General features: G+C 40.6%; 2 protein-coding genes across 2 annotated transcripts; both read left to right on the top strand.

The window, feature by feature from the left end:
* Positions 1-1,374: 1,374 nt before the first annotated feature.
* On the top strand, positions 1,375-5,389 carry LOC100939434 (olfactory receptor 7A10-like). The gene is made up of 3 exons (XM_009252896.3): positions 1,375-1,419; positions 2,873-2,970; positions 3,709-5,389. Exon 3 carries the CDS (start codon positions 3,722-3,724, stop codon positions 4,649-4,651), a length of 930 nt encoding a protein of 309 aa, XP_009251171.1. The 5' UTR covers positions 1,375-1,419; positions 2,873-2,970; positions 3,709-3,721; the 3' UTR covers positions 4,652-5,389.
* A 16,591-nt stretch (positions 5,390-21,980) lies between these two features.
* LOC100446052 (olfactory receptor 7A17-like) lies at positions 21,981-22,949 on the top strand. The gene has a single exon (XM_002828803.5). It carries the CDS (start codon positions 21,981-21,983, stop codon positions 22,947-22,949), a length of 969 nt encoding a protein of 322 aa, XP_002828849.5.
* The last annotated feature ends 1,094 nt before the right edge of the window (positions 22,950-24,043 follow it).

Below are 24,043 nucleotides of genomic sequence, written 5' to 3'. Positions count from 1 at the left end.
ATAATGAAGAAGTAATAAAACTGGATTCACCTCTCTTTTAATCTGGTGTCTTAGATACAGAAAATTCAAGGAAAAAAAAAAAGTTCCGTGCAGAGCAATGTCTCACAGGGACATGATGTGCTTAGGGCTGGAATAACAGGAGGAAGTTTGCCTAATGAGCAGATGCACAAAGCTGTAAATTTCTCCCCTGCTGCTGTCCCTCAGCACATGCTACCTTGGGCTTGATGGGACATGCTTTCCTTTTGGAGTCCTAATCTGGCTCCTTATCATCTGATTAAACCTCACTTTCATCTCTCCTAAACATTTGAAGCTTTGTATGTTTATATAATATGAAATTATAACCTTAGATACTGTTTCCTCCCCACATTTTAAGCATTTTCCTGTGATATTCTTCAATTTCCAAGAAGAGGCGATTTCACTGTGAATTCGTGGTGCATTTTTATGTCAGTAAATTATTACCGTCATGTTTTTCTATAAGGTTTTTTCAGACTTTCTTTCTATGTTGATTCTTACAGCTGTTTTGAAATAACTATTCTTTTATTCTTTTTTAATTTTTATTTTTAGTTCTGGGGTACATGTGCAGGATGTGCAGGTTTGTTAGGTAGTAAACATGTGCCATAGTGGTTTGCTGCACCTATCAACCCATCACCTAGGTATCAAGCTCAGCATACATTAGCTATTTTTCCTAATGCTCTCCCTCTCACCATCCCACCCCCAGCCGACCCCAGTGTATGTTTTTCCCCTCCCTGTGTCCATGTGTTCTCATTGTTCAGCTCCCGCTGATAAGTGAGAATGTGTGGTGTTTGGTTTTCTGTTCCTATGTTAGTTTGCTGAGGATAATGGTTTCCAGCTTTATTGATGTCCCTGCAAAGGACATACACCATGGAATACTATGCAGCCATAAAATGAAATAGCTGTTCTTAACCTAATAGCATCCTCACTTATATTCTATTTTCCATAAGATTTTAGTTTTTCATAAACCTTCTCTTTACACAAAGGTTTATACAAAGGTTGAGTAGTATGTTATGCACATGTGCTTTTTATATTTGACTATAGGTTTTTTTGTTTGTTCATCTTCCCTTGTGCTTTCTCAGTTGATAAAAGGTATGGAAATATTTTGTGATTTTTATGTTAAAAATTGGTTCTCACCCAGGGGTGATTTTGTCTCCCAGGGGACATTGAGCAATGACTGGTTTGGCTGTCACCCTGGGGAGGGTCAGTAGAGAACAGGGAAGCTGATAAACATCATACAATGCACAGGACAGACCCCAGCACAATAAATAAGCTGACCCAGAGGTTCCTTTTGTATTTCCTTTTTGAATAATGGATTTTTATCATTTGCTCATTTTTTTTTTCCATAGGCATTCTCAATCTATCAGTATCTTGACACAGAAAAGATATCACCAAGTTTGATATTTGGTAAATTTCCCTTTGTCTTTTCTGATTTTTGCTGGGTCTCAGGGATATAAGAGGAGTTGGAATGTTTTCAAAACTAAGGAAGATTTTTCTTCCTTAAGGTCTCTCAGGGACTATGTGAGCTTAGTAGATAATTTTTCCCTTCAGTTCCAATCAGTTTTCTCTCTCTATCTCTTGGTTTTGTTTTCATTTTTTATTTATTTTTTATTTTGAGACAGAGTCTCGTTTTGTCACCGAGGCTGGAGTGCAGTGGCAAGATCTCAGCTCACTGCAGCCCCTGCTTCCTGGGTTCCAGCGATTCTCCTGCCTCAGCCACCCAGGTAGCTGGGATTACAGGCACACACCACCACGCCTGGCTAATTTTTGTATTTTTAATAGACGGGGGTTTCACCATGTTGTCCAGGTTGGTCTTGAACTCCTGACCTCAGGTGATCCGCCCATCTCGGCGTCCCAAAGTGCTAGGATTACAGGCATGAGCCACCAAGCCAGCCACCTCTCTGCTTATTAAGCAGATTTTTATTCTTTAAACATAAGCAGGAAAAGGCCATCCCAAAATGGAACCTCGAGGTTCCGTATGCATGGGAAGTTTCCAAACTGGAACTTCTAGGTACCATATCTGTATCCTCTTGGGGAAAGATAACTTGATATTAAGAACTTGCCTGGTACCCATTCCTTTCTAATACTGTGAGTGGGATGAGAAGCATGAGGGAGTAACATGGCCCCAGGAAGCCATGGCTGCATGTGTGGATGCGTTCCGTGTGTGTGTGTGTGTGTCTGTGTGTGTGTGTGTGTGTACGACTTTAGGGTGAGCAGAGGTTTCAGGCATAGGAAAACTGAGCTCTATGTTTCAAAAGGTTACCCATCAGATAAAAGTCAAATCTCAAGAAAATATCAGTAAGCAGAATGGGCATGCATTGCAATTCATGAAACACCTTTGCAGCCAAATTAATACAGTGAAAATGCATCAATATCTGGACAGAGGGACCCTTGTGTCTTCAAGTTTCAGCAGCTATGAGGACACTTCCTTCCCCAACATCCTCCGACAGCCCTCACCTCTTGCTCATTTCCCTGCCACACTGTCTTCTTCGTAGTCCTCAAATATCTGAAAGAAGCACATTCCTTGGGGTCTTTCATTGGTCATTTCTTCTGCGTTGCACACACTTCTGCAGGGAACACAGTGACCCCCACCCTGTCTTCATTATGGTCTCTCTTCAGTTGTCACCTTCTCTGCTGGTCCTGCCTGAACACCCGGGAAAATCTAATACGCCATCCACTGTTTCCTTCTAACCTCCTTCTTCATAGGATGCATCACCATCTGACATCATGGATGGCATTTTAAAAACATAGTTGTATTTTTCATTCATCATTAAATATTAGGGAGTTATTTATTTATTTATTGTTTTATTTATTTTATTATTATTATTATTATTTAAGACAGTCTCATTCTGTCACTCAGGCTGGAGTGCAATCGTGAGATCTTGGCTCACTCCAACCTTCACCTCCCAGGTTCAAGCAATTCTCCCACCCCAGCCTCCCGAGCAACTGGGATTGCAGGTATGCACCACCATGCCCGGCTGATTTTTGTATTAGCCAGGCATGTATTAGTATTAGTAGAGACAGCTCTTCACCATGTTGGTCAGGCTGGTCTCGAACTCCTGACCTCATGATCCACCAGCCTCATCCTCTCAAAGCGCTGGGGTTACAGGCGTGAGCCACTGTGCCTGGCCATTTTATTATTATTTTTTTAAGACAGGGTCTCACTCTGTGACTTAGGCTGGAGTGCAGTGACGCAATCTCAGCTCACTAAAACCTTCATTTCCTGTGTTCAAGCGATTCTCATGTCTCAGCCTCCCAAGTAACTGGGGTTACAGGCACTCGCCACCATGCCGGGCTAATTGTTTCTTGTATTTTTAGTAGAGACGGGGTTTTGCCATGTTAGCCAGGCTGGTCTCCAACTCCTGACCTCAGAGCACCACTTACTCATTGTCTAGACAGTGCCTTGGACATGTCAAATTTCACCATATATTCCGCACATGCATGAAAGATTTTCTCGTTAAAATTTTAGAATGTTTTTTACTAGAGACGGGATTTCACCATGTTGCCCAGGCTGGTCTCAAACTCCTGACTCAGGTGATCCATCTACCTCAGCCTCCCAGAGTGCTGGAATTACAGGCCTGAGCCACTGTACCCGGCTGATATTAACTTCTTGACTATAGAATATAAGTGAGAATATTTCTGATATGTTTGTAATGCATGCTTGTGTCATGTTCTCTCTCTCTCTTTTTTTGGAAGTCACATCAACAAGATGAAACGAAGGAATGAGACACAAATTTCACAATTCCTTCTTCTTGGACTTTCAGAGGAACCAGAATTGCAGCCCTTCCTCTTTGGGCTGTTCCTGTCCATGTACCTGGTCACCGTGCTCGGGAACCTGCTGATCATCCTGGCCACAATCTCAGACTCCCACCTCCACACCCCCATGTACTTCTTCCTCTCCAACCTGTCCTTTGTAGACATCTGTTTTGTGTCTACCACTGTCCCGAAGATGCTGGTGAATATCCAGACACAGAGCAGAGTCATCAGCTATGCAGGCTGCATCACCCAGATGTGCTTTTTCCTACTATTTGCAGTGTTAGACAGCTTTCTCCTAGCTGTGATGGCCTATGACCGGTTTGTGGCCATCTGTCACCCCCTGCACTACACGGTCACCATGAACCCCAGACTCTGTGCACTGCTGGTTCTGGCATCCTGGATCATGAGTGCCCTGAATTCCTCGTTTCAAAGCTTAATAGTGCTGCAGCTTTCCTTCTGTGCAGACTTGGAAATCCCCCACTTTTTTTGTGAACTTAATCAGGTCATCCACCTTGCCTGTTCTGACACTTTTCTTAATGACATAGTGATGTATTTTTCAGTAGCACTGCTGGGCGGTGGTCCCCTTGCTGGGATCCTGTACTCTTACTCTAAGATCGTTTCCTCCATACTTGCAATCTCATCAGCTCAGGGGAAGTACAAGGCATTTTCCACCTGTGCATCTCACCTCTCAGTTGTCTCCTTATTTTACGGTACAAGCCTAGGTGTGTACCTCAGTTCTTCTGCAACCCACAACTCACACTCAAGTGCTGCAGCCTCAGTGATGTACACTGTGGTCACCCCCATGCTGAACCCCTTCATCTACAGTCTGAGGAATAAAGACATAAAGGGGGCTCTGACACAATTCTTCAGAGGGAAACAATAAAAGAGTTGTTTTCAAGAAGGGCCTGTGATGCTAGAGCTCTAAGCCCCAGACCCAGAAACTGATTTATTAGTCAGATGGTGGGAGTAGAAATGGCTCTTTCTATTAATTTCTTGGATGTTCAAATTCTGTGATCTTACCTGGTTTGTAAAATATACGCATTTTCTTTAAGAAGCTTTCAGCTCTCAAATATTCAACCGTTTTCTCCTTTGTGATTTTCCTACATTCCCAATGTTATTCCCAGACTAAGGTCAGAAACAAGGTGGAGATTCCTGTTGGTCTCAAGCAGCGGTGAGTGGCGTTCATGCAAAGAACCAAGAATGGCAACTATAAAAATTATTAATGTAATTCTATTGTGGATGAATAGCTGAGACCACACTTTTCTACATTCGTATCTCTCATTTCTTTCTCTATCACTGCCTTAACTGCTCCTCCTCACAAAGTAAAACTAATATATTAGGGGGCCGGGCCCGGTGGCTCACGCCTGTAATTCCAGCACTTTGGGAGGCTGAGGCGAGCAGATCACAAGGTCAGGAGATCGAGACCATCCTGGCCAACATGGTGAAACCCCATCTCTACTAAAAATACAAAAATTAGCTGGGCATGGTGGTGGGCGCCCGTAATCCCAGCTACTCGGGGGGCTGAGTCAGGAAAATGGCTTGAACCAGGGAGGCAGAGGTTACAGTGAGCCAAGATCTCGCCACTGCACTCCAGCCTGATGACAGAGCAAGACTCTGTCTCAAAAAAAAAAAAAAAAAAAAAAAACACTTTAATATACTAGTGTGTTTATAGCCAGTGGTGGCATTTTACCCTCTCCATTAAGATCCTGTTCTCTAGTCATCTCCACGTCCAAATGCCTACTATATTTCTGATTAAAAACAAAGAAGACTCTGTAATCCCAGCACTTTGGGAGGCCAAGGTGGGCAGATCATGTGGTCAAGAGATCAAGACCATCCTGGGCAACATGGTGAAACTCCGTCTCTATTAAACTCCGTCTCTACTAAAAATACAAAAATTACCTGGGCTTGGTGGTGCACCCCTGTAGTCCCAGCTACTCGGGAAGCTGAGGCAGAATTGCTTGAACCCAGGAGGCAGAGGTTGCAGTGAGCCGAGATTGTGCCATTGCATTCCAGGCTGGCAACAGAGCAAGACTCCAAAAAAAAAAAACTAAGAAGATAAAAATTGCTTCTGAAATCCATGTTTGAAGTGTAGTCTAAACAGACAAATTAACATGTCAATTGACTCCATCTGGACTTAGACTCAGAGATGATCTTAACTGTGACAGAGTAAAATTTTTGGTCATGCATGGACTTACTCTGGAATATTTGGAGTGTGGAATCTTGGTGTCCACGTGTAATGAAGTTCATTTGAGTGAATGATTTGATGTCATGGTCTATATAATTTTATTGTATTATCTTCATTCTACCGAAAATTTTCCTGTGCTACCTGCAAATACAATTCTTTCCATTGTACTAACAAATATCTTTCCCTTTAAAAAATTGCATCATAGTCCAGGCGCAGTGGCTCACACCTGTAATCCCAGCACTTTGGGAGGCCAAGGCTGTTGGATCACGAGGTCAGGAGTTCGAGACCAGCCTGGACAATATGGTGAAACCTCGTCTCCACTAAAAATACAAAAATTAGCTGGGTGTGGTGGCACGCGCCTGTAGTCCCAGCTGCTTGGGAGGCTGAGGCAGTAGAATTGCTTGAACCTGGGAGGCGCAGGTTGCAGTGAGCTGAGATCCCTCCACTGCGCTCCAGCCTGGGCAACAAGCAAGACTCTAATTTAAAAAAAATGCATCATATACATTAAAGTGCAGATAAGTGAACAATATGTGTGTTTAATTTATCAGCCATTGCTTTATCTCTTTTATACTATAAACTCTCTACAACCCTCATGATCAAAGGAAGACTCACACAAGAGCTTGAATTTCTGTGCAGTATTGCTCCTGGAAATAGAGACTTGTGTGAATCAAGGTCACAATTCATTTCTCCAACACCATATATGTCCTTTTGAACAGAATTTTTCAAAAGAAAACACATGCAGCCAACAATCATATGAAAAAAAATTAACATCACTGATTAGAGAAATGTAAATCAAACCCACAATGAGATTATCATCTCACACCAGTCAAAATGGCCATAACTAAAAAGTCAAAAAATAGCAGATGCTGGCAAGGTTGTGGAGAAAAATGAGCGCTTTTACACTGTTGGTGGGAGTGTAAATTAGTTCAGTCATTGTGGAAGACACTGTGGTGATTCCTCAAAGACCTAAAGACAGAAATACTATTTGGCCCAGCAATCCCATTACTAGGTATATACCCAAAGGAATATAAATCCTTCTATTATAAAGACACAAGCATGGGTATGTTCATTGCAGCAATATTCACATTTGAAAAGACATGGAATCAACCTAAATGCCAGTGAATGATAGATTGGATTTTTTAAAATACATATACACCATGGAATACTATGCATCCATAAGAAAGAATGAGATCATGTCCTTTGCAGCAACATGGTTGGACCTGGAGGCCATTATCCTTAGCAAACTAACACAGAAGCAGAATACCAAATATCACAGGTTCTCACTCATATATGGGAGCTAAATGATGAGAACACATGTACACTTAGAAGGGAACAACACACACGGGGGCCTATCGGAGGGTGGAGGCTAAGAGGTGGGAGAGGCTCAGAATAAACAACTAATGGGTAATAGGCTTAATACCTTGGTGATGAAATAATCTGTACAACAAACCCTCATGGAACAAGTTTACCTATATAGCAAACCTGCACATGTACCCCTGAACTTAAAAGTTAAATTTAAATAAAATATATGTCCTTTCAGCCTCTTCTGGCTACCTGGGAAAAAAAGTTAACAATAGTCTTATTTTAATACAGTTATCCAACATAAACATGAATATCCAGGTAATCATGAAGGCTGCCTTCAAATATCAGAATTCATGTTAAAAAGTAAGAGGCATCAGAATATTCTGAATGTCTTTAGATCTCTTTGCACTGTTTATTGTATCAGTAAGCTAATGCTGCATAACAAGCCATCCCATTGGTAAGAGACTTAAATGTCATGCTTTTTTATCACATAGGAATCTATGTTGGGAAAGTTTCTACATTGGAATAAGAACATACAAATTTGGGAGAGGACAATATAGTCGCTCCCACAGCTCTCCAAATCTAGTAGGTTTTTGAATTTTGAACAGGAACGACAATTTGGCAGAGGAAGATGAAAAAAAGTGGTAGAATCTCAGAATGCCTCTCACAACATCTTCATAGACACTGGATCTCTCCTGGCTGCTCACATTCTTTCAGACAAGGCACGTCACATGTCCAAGCTCAGTGTCAACCACTGTAGGGATATACATGCTTCCGAATTGAGGTATTACCAAAACCCAGAGCCAAAGGTGTGGAAGTACAATTCTCCTAAAGACAACTGGGGAGTTAACCAATAAGTGAAAATTAAATGTATCTACTGGCATGCGAAACAGATATGCAGGCATTTCATACTTATGTTGACAATAGTTGTTAATGAATAATGAGCTATAAGTTTCAACAAGGAGAAGTGTTCTATGAAGAGTTATAGGAGGTCCTATAAGAGTATCCTACAAGAGTTGAAGGAGCACTTTGGGAGACCGAGGTGGGCAGATCATTTGAGGTCAGGAGTTTGAGACCAGCCTGACCAACATGGAGAAACCCCGTATCTACTAAAAATACCAAATTAGCCAGGCATGGTGGCACATGCCTGTAATCTCAGCTACTAGGGAGGCTGAGGCAGGAGAATCGCTTGAACCCGGGAGGTGGAGGTTGTGGTGAGCCAAGATTGCATCATTGCACTCTAGCCTGGGAAACAAGAGCAAAACTCCGTCAAAAAAAAAGGAGTTGAAGCAGTAATTTGATGAACCAGGAGACATAGAACACCTGCTTTCCACTGAGCGTCTGCTTTGTGTGAGGTAATCTCCAATGAGCTTCAAAATATTACTTATTTCTCACAGAAACTCCATAAAGAAGATGGAATTTCTAAAGATTTCACTTCCCATCATGAGAAAAGCACACAAGAGGCACATGCAATCTTTATGTATGCAAAAGCTGACCTGCCAAGTTCAACATTTGACCACCTGAAGTCAGACATGAGGTGTGTGGTGAGATTCCTGCTGGAGAAGCCCTCAAAGTACTAATAGCTGACTCTAACACTGGACCACAGCCTTGATCCTCAAAGAGTGAACCACCCAACTGGTCAGGGAGTATCAACATCAACAGGGAAACTGTTACACATGTAGAATATCTGGACCCGTCCTAGAGGCCCCATGTCAGAATCTACATTTGAACAAGATCCCCAACTGAATCACACACACATTGAGGTTGGACATACTCTGGACAGAATAGCCTTTCGACCTCCCCAGTGTTAACATTTTTGCGGCGTAATTTTTGTGCTGTAGGCTGTCCTGGGCATTGTAGGATGTTGAGCAGCATCCCTGGATTATTTTTCATAATCACATAAAAAATATCATTTGATAGGTCAAATTAGGAATAATCAAGAGTTTTAAATCTCAACTATTTCCCTTCTGCTGAGGCTGAGTATACAGTGTTTGTTGGTTTGTTGGCCGTTTACTTTATCGCAAATTTTACAAGTTCTTCGCTTTTATGTCCGAGAGTCTGAGTGCTTTTATTCTTTTGATTACATTGTTTCAGATAAAGAATGAGAGATTTTTCACCAGCTTTGCAGAATAATAGTTCATTGTTTCTATATGTATAGATTATATCTCGAGGGGATATGTGATCCTGTGGTCAAATTTCTCAGCTTGTCATATTGTGTATCCACCCTCTCTAGAAAATTCTTCTGAATCTTTAGTAGAAATAAATTACCTTTCCTGTGTATTGCCATCTTATTTCACATCTTTTTTTTTTTTTTTTTTTTTTGGTCGTTACCTTTTTGCCTTTTGCGATGAGTTTTTTTTAATTGAATGGAATTTTAAATTTTATTTTGATGGACCAATAGCAACTGTACATATATATATACATACATACACACACACACACACATATATATAGTTTGTTTGTTTGTTTGTTTGTCTGTTTTTTAAGACACTCTCGCTCTGTTGCCGCAGCTAGAGTGCAGTGGCACGATCTCGGCTCATTGCAATCTCCACCTTCCAGGTTCAAGCGATTCTGTCTCAGCCTCCCGAGTAGCTGGGACTACAGGGGTATGCCACCATGCCTGGTTAATTTTTGTATTTTTAATAGAGACTGGGTTTCACCATATTGGTCAGGGTGGTCTCAAACTCCTGACCTCAGGTGACCCACCTGCCTTGGCCTCCCAAAGTCCTGGGACTACAGGCATGACCCACCGCGCCTGGCCTACTGTATATATTTATGAAGTACAATGTGATGTTATGATATATGTACACATTGTGGAATGGTTAAATGGAGCCAATTAACCTATACATCTCTTCACAGAGTTGTAATTTGTTTGAGGGGAAGAACATTTAAAATTTAACATTTTAATAATTTTGGAATATGTAATACATTATTCTCAACAATAGTCATCATGCTGTGCAATTCATCACTAGAAATGATTCTTCTTGTCCAACTGAAACTTTATACTCTTTGACAAATATCTCCCTTTTCCCCATCCACCCTACCCCCACCCCGAGCCTCTAGTAACGTCCATTCTACTCTATACTTCTATGAGTTTGAATTTTTATATTGCGTGTGCATGCAAGAACACACTTAGTTTTTAGAATATTAATTATCTTCTGCCATTCTGTGGAACATGTTCTTTTGCACTCTGCCTAAGCTTGGGTGCAACGTAAGATTACACTGAACCTAAGCTCTTTTTCATGAGCACATGTAAATCCATTTATGTTCATAATAGATGCACTTGTAACTTTAAATACTTCCTTTACGGCTTCTAAAAAAAAAGTGTATTAACATGCTCTTTTCTTTGCAAGTCTTTGACAGTTCAATATTGAATTTACTATCCAGGTTGATGTCAATAAATTATTATTGTATATGTTTTCTTTTTTTTTTTTTTTTTTGAGATGGAGTTTCACTCTTGTTGCCCAGGCTGGAGTGCAATGGCGCGATCTCGGCTCACTGTAATCTCCACATCCGGGATTCAAGCGATTCTCCTGCCTCAGCCTCCCGAATAGCTGGAATTACAGGCACCCGCCACAACGGCCAGGCTAATTTTTTTTTGTATTTTTAGGAAAGACAGGGTTTCACCATGTTGGCCAGACTGGTGTCGGACTCCTGACCTCAGGTGAGCCACCCACTTCGGCCTCCCAAAGTGCTGGGATTACAGGCGTGAGCCACTGCATCCAACCTATCGTTTCTTTCAGAAGTTAGTTATCAATTTTTGTTCTGTTTTATTTAATAGTCATTTTGAATGGACTCTCATTACCCTGGCTTTATGTTTCTGCCATTCTTATTCTAATATAAATTTTCATTTTCATAAAATTTGTTTCTAAACTGGGTGTGACGGTGAGTGTCTGTAATCCCAGCTCCTCAGGATGCTGAAGCGGGAGAATTATTTGAGCCCAGGAGTTGCAGGCTACGTGGGTAACACTCCCACCCGTGAATAGCCACTGCTATCGGGGAACCTGCCCCGATAATCACGTAGGTTCTTTTCTATTTTCCTAAGCGTCAGCTGGCTTGAGAAACAAAGGGACAGAGTACAAAAGAGAGAAATTTTAAAGCTGGGTGTCCGGGGGAGACATCACACGTTGGTAGGATCCGTGATGCCCCACAAGCCACAAAAACCAGCAAGTTTTTATTAGGGATTTTCAAAAGGGGAGGGAGTGTGCGAATAGGTGTGGGTGACAGACATCAAGTACTTAACAGGGTAACAGAATATCACAAGGCAACTGGAGGCAGGGCGAGATCACAGGACCGAAACGAAATTAAAATTGCTAAAGAAGTTTCGGGCACCACTGTCATTGATAACATCTTATCAGGAGACAGGGTTTTGAGATCAACCGGCCTGACCAAAATTTATTAGGTGGGAATTTCCTCTTCCTAATAAGCCTGGGAGCGCTATGGGAGACTGGAGTTTATTTCACCTCTGCAATCTCGACCATAAGAGACAGGTACGCCCCGGGGGGGCCAGTTCAGAGACCTGCTGAGAAAAAGAATTCAGCGATATTTCTCCCATTTGCTTTTGAAAGAAGAGAAATATGGCTCTGTTCTGCCCGGCTCACCGGCGGTCAGATTTTAAGGTTATCTCTCTTATTCCCTGAACAATTGCTGTTATCCTGTTCTTTTTTCAGGGTGCCCACATTTCATATTGCTCAAACACACATGCTGTACAATTTGTGTAGTTAACGCAATTATTACAGGGTCCTGAGACGATATACATCCTTCTCAGCCGACAGGATTAAGAGATTAAAGCAAAGACAGGCATAGGAAATCACAAGGGTATTGATTGGGGAAGTGATAAGTGTCCATGAAATCTTTACAATTTATGTTTAGAGACTGCAGTAAAGACAGGCATAAGAAATTACAAAAGTATTAATTTGGGGAACTAATAAATGTCTATAAAGTCTTCACAATCCACGTTTTTCTGCCATGGTTTCAGCCGGTCTCTCTGTTTGGGGTCCCTGACTTCCCGCAACACACTGCATTTCAGGCTGAGCAACAAAGGGACAGCCCATCTCTAAAACAAGCAAGCAAACAAACGTTTTGTTTCTAGATAGATGCACACCTTAGTGTTCATCTAGAAATGAACAAACCAGGTGAAATATGATCTGGAGAGGCCTTTGCAGGTAGGATCAGGAGCAGAACCTAAACTAGAGAGTGCTCACTGGATTTTTCAGAAAAGAGGTTGAAACCCAAAGCCCAAGAATAACAAAGGACAGATGCCACAAGGAAACGTGAGTGAGTGCCCTGATGTGGATGCCATGATGAGGCCTGTCAATCAATAAAAGTCTGCTCAGTGTGTGGGCACTTGGGTCTGGAGGTGACTCTGGCTCCACCTGGCTGCCTGCTCCCCAAACAACCTTCAGGCTACTTCTTCCTCATTAGCAGGAACTGGCCTTCTTTTTAAAGAATTCTTCATGGCTGGGCACGGTGGCTCATGCTTGTAATCCCAACACCTCGGGAGGCCAAGGCAGGCGGATCACCTGAGGTCAGGAGTTTGAGACCAGCCTGGCCAACATGGCAAAACCCCATCTCTACCAAAAATTCAACAATTAGCTGGGTGTGGTGGCACGTGCCTATAATCCCAGCTACTCAGGAGACTGAGGCAGGAGAATCACTTGAACCCGGGAGGCGGAGGTTGCAGTGAGCCGAGATTGCACCACTGCACTCCAGCCTGGGCAACAGAAGGAGTCTCAAAAAAAAAAAAGTATTTTTCATTCAGAGTGATATAATGGACTTTCGACACTCAGAAGGTGGAGGTTAAGAGAGGGCCTAGGGATTAAAAGAAAACTACACATTAGGTACACTGTACACTATTCACGTGACAGGTGCATTAAAATCTCAGAATTCACAACTATATAATTCATCCATGTGACAAAAAATGCTTGTACCCAAAAAGCTATTGAAATAAAAATTTAACAAAATAATAAAAGAAAATGTATGAAAGCAAGAAATAAAAGTATTATTGACTTTATTTACTACAGTGGATTCCAAATGTTTTGACTCTTCCAAGAGTAAGAATTATTTTTTATATTGTGATGTAGCAGGCCTGCACATTTGCGTACACAAACATGCAGACAGACACACACACACACAGAGACAAAGAAAGAATATCATGAGGCCGGGCACAGTGGCTCAGGTCTATAACCCCAGAACCTTGGGAGGCCGAGGTGGGCAGATCACTTGAGGTCAGGAGTTCAAGACCAGCCTGGCCAACATGGTGAAACCCCATCTCTATTAAAAATACAAAAGTTAGCTGGGCGTCATGTCAGGCGCCTGTAGTCCCAGCTACTTGGGAGGCTGAGGCACAAGAATCGCTGAACCTGGGAGGCAGAGGCTGTAGTGGGCCGAGACTGTGCCGTTGCACTCCAGCCTGGGCATCAGAGCGAGACTCCATCTCAAAAAAATAAATAAATAAATAAATAATATCATGAAGTGATTTTGTATGTACCCTTCCATATCACTCTTTTTATGTTATTCTGTGTATGATGCCCTCTGATATTTTCTCTTACATTTTATCCATTCTCTTGGTGGAATGTAAAGTAGTACAGTCATTATTTTTGGTGGAACGTAATGTAAAGCAGTACAGTCATTTTCCTCCAAAAATTAAAACTAGAACTACCACATGATCCAGCAATCCCACCGCTGGCATTTATCCAAAGTGTATTACTCTGTTTTCACGCTGCTAATAAAGATATACCTGAGACTGTGTAATTTATAAAGGAAAGAGGTTTAAAGGACTCACAGTTCCACATGGCTGGGAAGGCCTCACAGTCACGGCAGAAGGCAAATGAGGAACAAAGTCACATCCTACATGGTGGCAGGCAAGAGAGTGTGTGACAGAGATCTCCCGTTTATAAAACCATCCAATCTCGTGAGACGTATTCACTATCACGAGAACAGCACAAGAAAGACCCGCCCCCATGATTCATTTACCTCCCACTTGGTCCCTCCCACAACATGTGGAAATTATGGGAGCTACAATTCAAGATGAGATTTGGGTGGGGACCCAGCAAAACTATATCACAAAGGAAATGAAAACAGCATGTCAAAGAGATATGTGCACGCTCATGTTTATTGTGGCACTCTTTAATAGAGCTGGAAATAGAATAGGTAATCAATCCATGTGTCCATCAATGGTTGAATGGATATTAAGAAGGAAATCCTATGATTTACCACGACATGGGGGAACCTGGAGAATACTATGTTAAGTGAAATATGCTTGGAATGGAAAGACAAATATCATATGGTCTCATGCATGTGAAATCTACAAAAGTTGATTTCATAGAATTATCAAGTAGACTGGTGGCTATCAGAGGCTGGGGCAGTTGAGGGAAGAGAAGTGGGGAGACGTTTGTCAAAAGACACACAATTTCAGTTAAAATAAATAAATTCAAGTGATCTCTTGTACAGCATGGTGACTATATTTAATGATGATAGAATGTAACCTTGAAAAACACTAAAAGAGTGGATGTGAAGTGTTCTCATCACAAAAATGACAACTATGTTAAATAATGCATATATTAATTAGAAAAATTTAACCATTCCACAATGTGTATATCTTATATATTTTGCCACTAAAAAAAGGCAGAAAAAAACACAATTACTTTTGCACCAACCTAATACTTCAAAACATCACATTGTACACAATGGATACATACAGTTTTATCTGTTAATTTAAATAAATAAATAAATGTTGAAAAATTAAATAAGGTAATCCTTAAAAGGGGCTACACTCAGGGAAACTTGCATAAGAAGATCTAAATATATCTCTTCCAAGTACCGAATTCTCATAAATGAAGGATTAAATCACAGTTCTTAACTTTCGTTACAAGTATGAAATTTCTAACTGTTTCAGAAAAAGTATCATAAAGCCAAGTGATGCCGTTTCCATGGTTTTCTATCAAGAGAATACTGTTCATGCCCTTGTTGAAGAAGGAAATAGCAATTTTCTGGAGAAATGAAGGGCTGTATTTCCAGCATGGGTCAATGTTTTGGAGATTCCAAGGCACCTAGTCAAGACAGGTTCCTCAGTTTAGACTTTGGAGAAATCTTTCCCTCAGGGCTGTGATGAGGTATTAGAAGGTTAGGCCTCCGGAAGGCAAATAAGCCCATGGAGAGGGAATAAAAATTGCATTCACATCGCTTTTAATCAGATGTCTTGGGAACAGAGGATGAAGGAACAAAAAAAAATCTTATAGTGCTGAGCAATGTCCCACAGGGACATGAGTGGTCACAGTTGGAATAACAGGAAGAACTGTGCCTATGAACAGAAATACAAAGCTCTAAACATCTCCTCTGCATTGGCCCTCAGCAAATGCAACCTTGGGCTGGCTGGGACATGCTTCTTTCTTTTGGAGTCCTAAATCTGGCTCAGATACACTTGCTTCAACTTTTCCCACTGTCTTGTCTGGGGACAAAGCTTCCATCTCTATCATGGACCATCCAGGGAGAAACTCACACATCCACATGGAGACCTTCCTTTCAGAAAACCCAGCAAGGTGAGTCTAAGAGCCCAGTAGGTAATGTGGTAAAGGGTGTGTGGAGAATGCAAGCCATGCTCATGGACCTGAGGTCACCCGTGAGCCAATTTAGCCTAGATCTAGGCGGAGAGATTGCTGTGGTTGTTGGATTGCTTGTTTGATGAAATAATTGATTCATGAATTTATTTATAATGCTAAAAAGAAAACAATAAATGTAGGAGTAGAGGGTGATTGTGGATGATTAATAGTAATGGAAACCCAATTAGAAGAGGATATGGGAGGCTTAAAGTGGTCCCAATAAGGCCAGGTGTGGTGGCTCACTCCTGTAATCACAGTACTTTGAGAGGCCAAGGCAGGAGGATCACTTGAGGTCAAGAGTTTGAGACCAGCATGGCCAACATGGTGAAACGCTGACTGTAGTAAAAATACAAAAATTAGCCGGGTGTGTTGGTGTGTACCTGTAATCCCAGCTACTAGGAAGGCTGAGGTGCAAGAATCGCTTGAACCCGGGAGGTGGAGGCTGCAGTGAGCTGAGATCGGACCACGGCACTCCAGCCTGAGTGACAGAGCAAGACTCCATCTCAAAAAATAAAAATGAAAAATAAAATAAAGTGTTCCCAATAAAAATAGAGCATTTACCCAAGGACCATTGCAATTAAGCAGAGAACAGAAATAGGGTATTAGCTGTGGAGGGATATATACTAAAATGAGGGCATTTATTGTTTATTTTTATGAAAGGGTGTTTTTCTTTTTTTTTTTTTTTTTTGAGTGTTTCCATATTAAGGAGAATGATCCAGATCAATGAATTCCTTGCAAATACCACCTCACAACAGGAGTTTATGAGGCAAACATTTTGCAGTATCTTCTCTCATGCTGATGATTCAAATGAAATAAAAATTTATTTCATAGGTTAAAAGTGATATTCTGACATTAACTTTGCAACTGTTTCTTATTATTGAGGCTAAATCTATTTATGTGTTTGTTACTCTGTTGCAAGTTGTCTGTGCAAGTTCTTTGCTTTTGGATAGTGGGTTTGGAGTTCTTTTATTCCTGTTTTTGATTGCATATTTTAAAACATAAGAATGGAAAGTTTTTCACCAATTTTGGAATTTGTCACTTAGGACTTTTATGTAAGCGTCAGCGTATTTGAGAAGAATGTGTGAAAGCTTATAAATCTTGTGTGGCCACATCTGTCTATCAGTCATAGTGTATTTCTCACCTTGCGTTTTAAATGTAGAAAGACTCTTCTGCATTGCTGGGCTAAATAAATCACCTCTCATACATACATTTCCAACTTGTTTTCCTACCTCTATCATTCCTTATTGTATCATTTGGATTTTTTGTATTCAGTCTGTTCCTCACCTGCATCACCTTTGGCCATTCTTTGAAAATCATTCTCTACATCTGAATAAAGATCACTTTTATTTTATTTTATTTTATTTTATTTTATTTTATTTTATTTTATTTTTGAGATGGGGTCTTGCTCCGCCCAGGCTAGAGTGCATTGGCGCGATCTCGGCTCACTGCAACCTAGGCATCCCAGGTTCAAGCGATTCTTCTGCCTCAGCCTCCCATGTAGCTGTGATTACAGGCACCCACCGCCATGCACAGCTAATTCTTATATTTTTAGTAGAGATGGAGTTTCGCCATGTTGGTCAGGCTGATCTCAAACTCACGACCTCAGATGATCCACCCTCTTCAGACTCCCAAAGTTCTGGGATTACAGGCATGAGCCACCGTGCCGGCCATAAAGATCACCTTTATATCTCATAAATATATTTGAATCTTTCTATCATTATATAAGATTAAATTATAACCTTACACACGGCTTCCGCCTCACATTCCAAAAGTCTTCCTCTTAGAGTCTTCAATTTCCAAGTCTTGGGCTATTTAATCTTGAAGTAATGATGCATTTAATGTCATTAAATTATTACTATATCTTTATATATAAAGTTTTTCAGATTTTCATCCTATATTGTTCAATGCAGTTGCTTTGACATGACGATGCTTAACCTAATTTGCATCCTCACTGCCTTTCTTTGTTCTCAGAGTTCTTAGTTTCTTTAAAAACTTTCCTTTCTTTATTACACACAGATATACATTCATACAATGTCTATGCAAATATGTGAATAGTATCCTTTGGATATCACAGATGCTGTTTATAATTTAGTGGTTTTTTTTGTTCTTTTTTTTGACAGTCTCACTCTGTCACCTGGGCTGAAGTGCAGAGGCGTGAACTCAGCTCACTGCAACCTCCACCTCCCAGGTTCAAGCGTTTCTCTTGCCTCAGCCTTCCAAGTAGCCGGGATTACAGGCTCCCGCCAACACGCCCTGCTAAATTTTTGTATTTTTAGTAGAGATGGGGTTTCACCATGTTGGCCAGGCTGGTCTCGAACTCCTGACCTCGGGATTCACCCGCCTTGGTCTCCCAAAGTGCTGGGATTACAGACGTGAGCCACTGCGCCTGGCCAATTTAGTGTAGTTTTGTTTTTTTTTTTTAAGCATGTCTCTTCCTCTTCTTTTCTATATATCAATGCCATAAAAATAGTTTTAAATTTTTATGTTAAAACTGTGATTCTCACTAGGAAGTAATTTTGTCCCTTAGGGAACACTGAGGAATGACATGTTTGCGTTTCACACTGGGGTGGGGTCAGCAGGAACAAAGACATCGATAAACATAATAAAATCTGTAGGGCAGAACCCAGCACAATAAATGATGTGGACCAGAATTGCAGTAGCCCTGGAATTGATAAATTTCAAGTTAACTGAATATGTACATTTTTAATATTTATAACCATATCCAGAGTTTCCCCCAAAGTCTTGTAACACTTCACATTTCTGCCAGAAAAATTAGAGAGCCCCCTTTTGCTGCCTGTTTAAAAGTTCCAACCCCACTCAATGTGGCAACGCTTAAGTTTTTTCTCAGGCTGATGGATGTGCAAGAGATTTCTTGTTGTCTCAAACTATTCCCCGGACTGAGCAAAAATTCATGTAATAAAAACTATTTGCATTTGGTTATTACTATATTCCTATTTTTCTATAGTTATCAGCATTTCAAATGATTTTTATAGAAAATTGTTTCTTCATAGATTTTTAAGGAGTTATTTTTGGCCACAAAGAGTTTTAAAGGCCAGGCGTGGTGGCTCATGCCTGTAATCCCAGCACTTTGGGAGACTGAGATAGGTGGATCACCTGAGGTCGGGAGTTCAAGACCAGCCTGGCTAACATGGTGAAACCCTGTCTCTACTAAAAATACAAAAATAAAAATTAAAAAATGAGCCAAGCATGGTGGCATGCACCTGTAATACCAGCTATTCGGGAGGCTGAGGCACGACGATCACTTGAACCCAAGAGGCAAAGTTTGCAGTGAGCCGAGATCGTACCACCTCACTCCAGCCTGGGTGACAGAGTGAGATTCTGTCTCAAACAAACAAACAAACAAAAAAGAGTTTTAACTTTTAACTTTTATTTAGCTAACTATATGTCCATCTTCTTACTTCTGTTTGTTTCCTTAGTTTGGAAGGTTTGCCTACATATAAATTTTATATATAGTTTTCTAGCTGTTCATCTAATACGTATTGTTTCCTTTCACGTTGAGGTCTTGAAACCCGCTAATTATTAGTAAGATGTGAGGCAGGGGACTAGCCTTACTGTCTTCTAAGTAGATAGGCATTTGTGCCAGCTTTGATTCCACAAACTAGCCTTTTCCAAGTAAAAAACGAACTTTTCAAATATTAAATGCCCATATACGTTGAAACTTATTTCCTGATTATTTCAATAAAAACGAGAATCTTCCATGTGCTAGAACATTTTAGGAACATAATATATTATACAATTTTATGTCTAGCTCATTCTCAATTAAATAATCTGTTTTGATATTATTAAATTACTGTTATTTGTATCTCATTTAAGTTAATGTTTTGATGTTCCATCAATTTTGTTTACTACTGTCGTTTTAAAATCCCTCTACTTAACCTGGCTTTGTTGCTCTGAAATCTTTATATTTCATAACTTCTCCTTGCTTTAATTTTTTTCTAAATAATGCACATATATCCGTACACCTTTGTGAAAATACAAAGGTAAACAAAACAAGTGAAGTTTCTGCTCAGTTGAATCTTGCATGATAACAGCAGAGAAACAGTACATTGGAATAAATGTGTGTATAATACAATGTTCTCAAGGGAAAATCATGTGCAGGATTGTATTCAGTACAAGAGGATATGGTTATCCTGGTGACTATAGGATTTCATAGATCATGGTCTGGGGAGGTCTTTGCATGTTACATAAAGACGAGAACCAGGACTAGAGTGTGCCCATTAGACTTGTCAAAAAGAGGTCAAAATCCAAAGACCAAGAATAACAACAACAACAACAACAAAAAAGATGCCACACAAGAAAAATGAAAAGAAGGCTGTCTCATCTGCTATCAGATTACATAAAAACTAATTGTTTAAATAGGCATAGAATAGGCACAGGAAAAACAAATCTTCCACTGTTTCATGTAAAAATAAATGCCAAAATGTTGTGGTTCCTTGTATATTTCCTTTAGGAATTGTTGGTTTATTTAATTTGCTCATGTTTCCTGTTGAGGTTCTCAATCTTTAAGTGTTTTTGACACAGAAAAGATATCACTCCGTTTGTCTTTTGGTAGTTGTTTTTTTTTTTTTTTTTTTTTTTTAGACAGAGTTTCGCTCTTGTTGCCCAGGCTGCAGTGCAGTGGCACAATCATAGCTCATCTCAACCTCTGCCTCCCAGGTTCAAGTGATTCTCATGCCTCAGCCTCCCGAGTAGCTGGGATTACAGGCATGTGCTACCATGCCTGGCTAATTTTGTATTTTTAGTGGTTGATGGGGTTTCACCATGTTGGCCAGGCTGGTCTCAAACTCCTGACTTCAGGTGATCCACCACAAACTCTTTGTGTCTTCAAGTTTCAGCAGCTACGAGGCCACCTCATTCTTCAGTATCCTCTCATCCCTCTCCTCTTGCTCATTCCCCTGCACTCTGGCTTCCTTGCTGGCCTTGAAGACCTGAAAGAAGCACGTTTCTCTGGGTCTTTTGCTGATCATTCCTTCCGCCTTGCACACACTTCTGCAGGGAACACGGTGACTCCTGTCCTGTCTTCATTACGATCTCCATTCAATTGCCACTTTGCCTGTTGGTCTTGCCTGAATGCCCAGTAAAAAATAACACCCCATCCACTTTCCTCCTTACCTCTTCTTTCCTCTTCAAAAGATTCATCACCACCTGACATAGTACATTCGAATTTTTTGTTTTGCTTTGCTTTGCTTGTATTCATTCTCTTTCATGAAATTGTAAGGACATTTGTTATATAGCACCACTCACTCACTATCCAGGCCTCCTAGAACATGACAAATTCACTTTATTATCCTCCAATGCATAAAAAATTTTCTCATTAATCCTGCAAAATATATGCCCTCTGGGAAAGGCTGAGAATGGGACAGAAATTCCTAATGAGAAATACCAAGAGAATCCCATAGCAGGGACCAAGTTCCACAAAAACTATAGAAATTAAATTCTAGTATTATAGAATGGAAGTTCCTAGAGCTTGGGGTGGTTCATAGGCTGGCGATTGGACAGCTGTTTGTTGATGAACACAAAATTACGGTTAGACAGGAGGATTAAGTTCAAGAGGTCTACTGTGCAACATGGTGACTATAGTTAATGATGATGTATTTTTTTCTTGGAAAATGCTAAAAGAATGGATGCAGAGTGTTCTCACCACACAAAAAACATATGTAATGCAGATATTAATTGGCTAGATTTAGCCATTCTATAATGTAACTTTTCATTCCACAATGTAAATATACTTCACAACATCATGTTGTATGCAACAAATATTTACAACTTTGTGTGTCCAATTAAAAATAAATGTTTTAAAACAGAAACTACAATGAACATACATGTGCACGTATCTGTGGAATAGAATGATTCATATTCTTTTGGGTGTATATACCCAGTAATGAGATTGCTGGGTCAAATGGTATTTCTGGCTCCAGATCTTTGGAACTTAAAATTAAAATTAAAATTAAAAAATAGAAATTAAATTCTTGACAATAGAAGAGAAACGGTAGCATTTCTGTTAGGCTTGTAATGCATGCCTATCTCATGTACTCTTTCTCTCTCTCTTTTTTTTTAAATCATTTATTGTCTTTTTTTTTTCTTTTTGGTGTCACATCAATCACATGGAACCAAGCTATAATACCCAAATGTCAGAATTTCTTCTTCTGGGACTTTCAGAGGAACCAGAATTGCAGTCCTTCCTCTTTGGGCTGTTCCTGTCCATGTACCTGGTCACTGTGCTCGGGAACCTGCTCATCATCCAGGCCACAATCTCCGATTCCCACCTCCACACCCCCATGTACTTCTTCCTGTCCAACCTGTCCTTTGCTGACATCTGTTTCGTCTCCACTACAGTCCCAAAGATGCTCATTAACATCCAGACACAGAGCAGAGTCATCACCTATGCAGGCTGCATCACCCAGATGTGCGTTTTTGTACTTTTGGGGGGGTTAGACAGCTTACTCCTGACTGTGATGGCCTATGACCGGTTTGTGGCCATCTGTCACCCTCTGCACTACATGGTCACCATGAGCCCCAGACTCTGTGGACTGCTGGTTCTGGCATCCTGGATCATGAGTGCCCTGAATTCCTTGCTACAAAGCTTAATAGTGCTGTGGCTTTCCTTCTGCACAGATTTGGAAATCCCCCACTTTTTCTGTGAACTTAATCAGGTCACCCATCTCGCCTGTTCTGACACCTTTCTTAACGACATGGTGATGTATTTGTCAGCTGTGCTGCTGGGTGGGATATGCCTCGTGGGGATCCTGTACTCTTACTTTAAGATCATTTCCTCCATACATGCAATCTCATCAGCTCAGGGGAAGTACAAGGCATTTTCCACCTGTGCATCTCACCTCTCAGTTGTCTCCTTATTTTATGGTACAAGCCTAGGGGTGTACCTTAGTTCTGCTGCAACCCACAACTCACAATCAAGTGCTGCAGCCTCGGTGATGTACACTGTTGTCACCCCTATGCTCAACCCCTTCATCTACAGCCTGAGGAATAAAGACATAAAGAGGGCTCTGGGAAGATTCCTCAGGAGGAAAACTATAAAAGGAACAATTTTCCTTGGGCTAAAGAAGTGCCCATGATAGCAGGACTCAAAGCCTCAGAGCTTTGAAATCTGATTAGAATTTGGAAATTAAAATTGTTCCTTCTACTTACCTCCTGGATTTTCCATGACTTTGATTTAACTTTCCTTATACAATGTAAGTGACTCATTTCATTAAGCTTTCTGCTCTGTCCACTATCTAGACAGTTCTGCTTTTTGTCCTTTTTTGTATTTTCACCTGTTGATACAAACTACAGGTCAGAAATATATGGAATCTGGGGCTGGGTATGGTGGCTCATGTCTGTAATCCCAGAGCTTTGGAAGGCTGAGCAGGGCAGATAACCTGAGGTCAGGAATTTGATACCAGCCTGGGCAACATGGTGAAACTCCATCTCTACTAAAAATACAGAAATTAGCTAAGCACAGTGGCAGGTGCCTGTAATCCCAGCTACTTGGGAGGTTGAGGTGGGGGAATCACTTGAACCTGGGAGGCGGAGGTTGCAGTGAGCTGAGATCGCCCCACTGCACTCCAGCCTGGGTGACAGAGTGAGACTCTTTCTCGAAAAATCAATCAATCAATCAATCAATCAAAAAAAATATGTGGAATTCCCTTCATGGAGCAACATGGATTTCTTAAGAATAATTTCTTCTCAAATGACATATACTAAATAATTTTTCTGTTCTTTTAGATAATGTTATATGCTGTACTTCTTCAATGGGGGGGAAAGACTACATTTGGCAATGGAAGTCGTTTGTGTAATTTTGTAGTGGAAGAAAATACTTTTTCAATTTCGTATTCATTATACCTTTGTACATCACCACCTAAACTGTTCTTCCTGAAAACGTGGTGATTAACACATCAGCTTGTTTGATTACTTGTCACTGGGTTTTATTCTCATCTTTAGAATCCTTTTTCTTATTCAGCTTAGTGTCCAAAGTGCATACACAGTCACTGATTTAAAAAAAAAAAAACAAAAACCTGATTTTTGTCTACATGTCTCCAAATGGACAAATTTGAAAAAAATGATTTATCTTAGTATGGCGTTACAGTCAGAGATAAAAGTTAATAAAAGTAAATTTAAAATTATGCATTTAACCCACAGCCAACATAATACTAAATGGGGAAAAGTTGAA

The sequence above is a fragment of the Pongo abelii genome, chromosome 20 (genome assembly GCF_028885655.2).
Source record: "Pongo abelii isolate AG06213 chromosome 20, NHGRI_mPonAbe1-v2.0_pri, whole genome shotgun sequence".
In the NCBI taxonomy this organism is placed as follows: domain Eukaryota; kingdom Metazoa; phylum Chordata; class Mammalia; order Primates; family Hominidae; genus Pongo; species Pongo abelii.
Note: the sequence above shows the minus strand (reverse complement) of the source record. Positions and strands in the feature narration are given on the sequence as shown.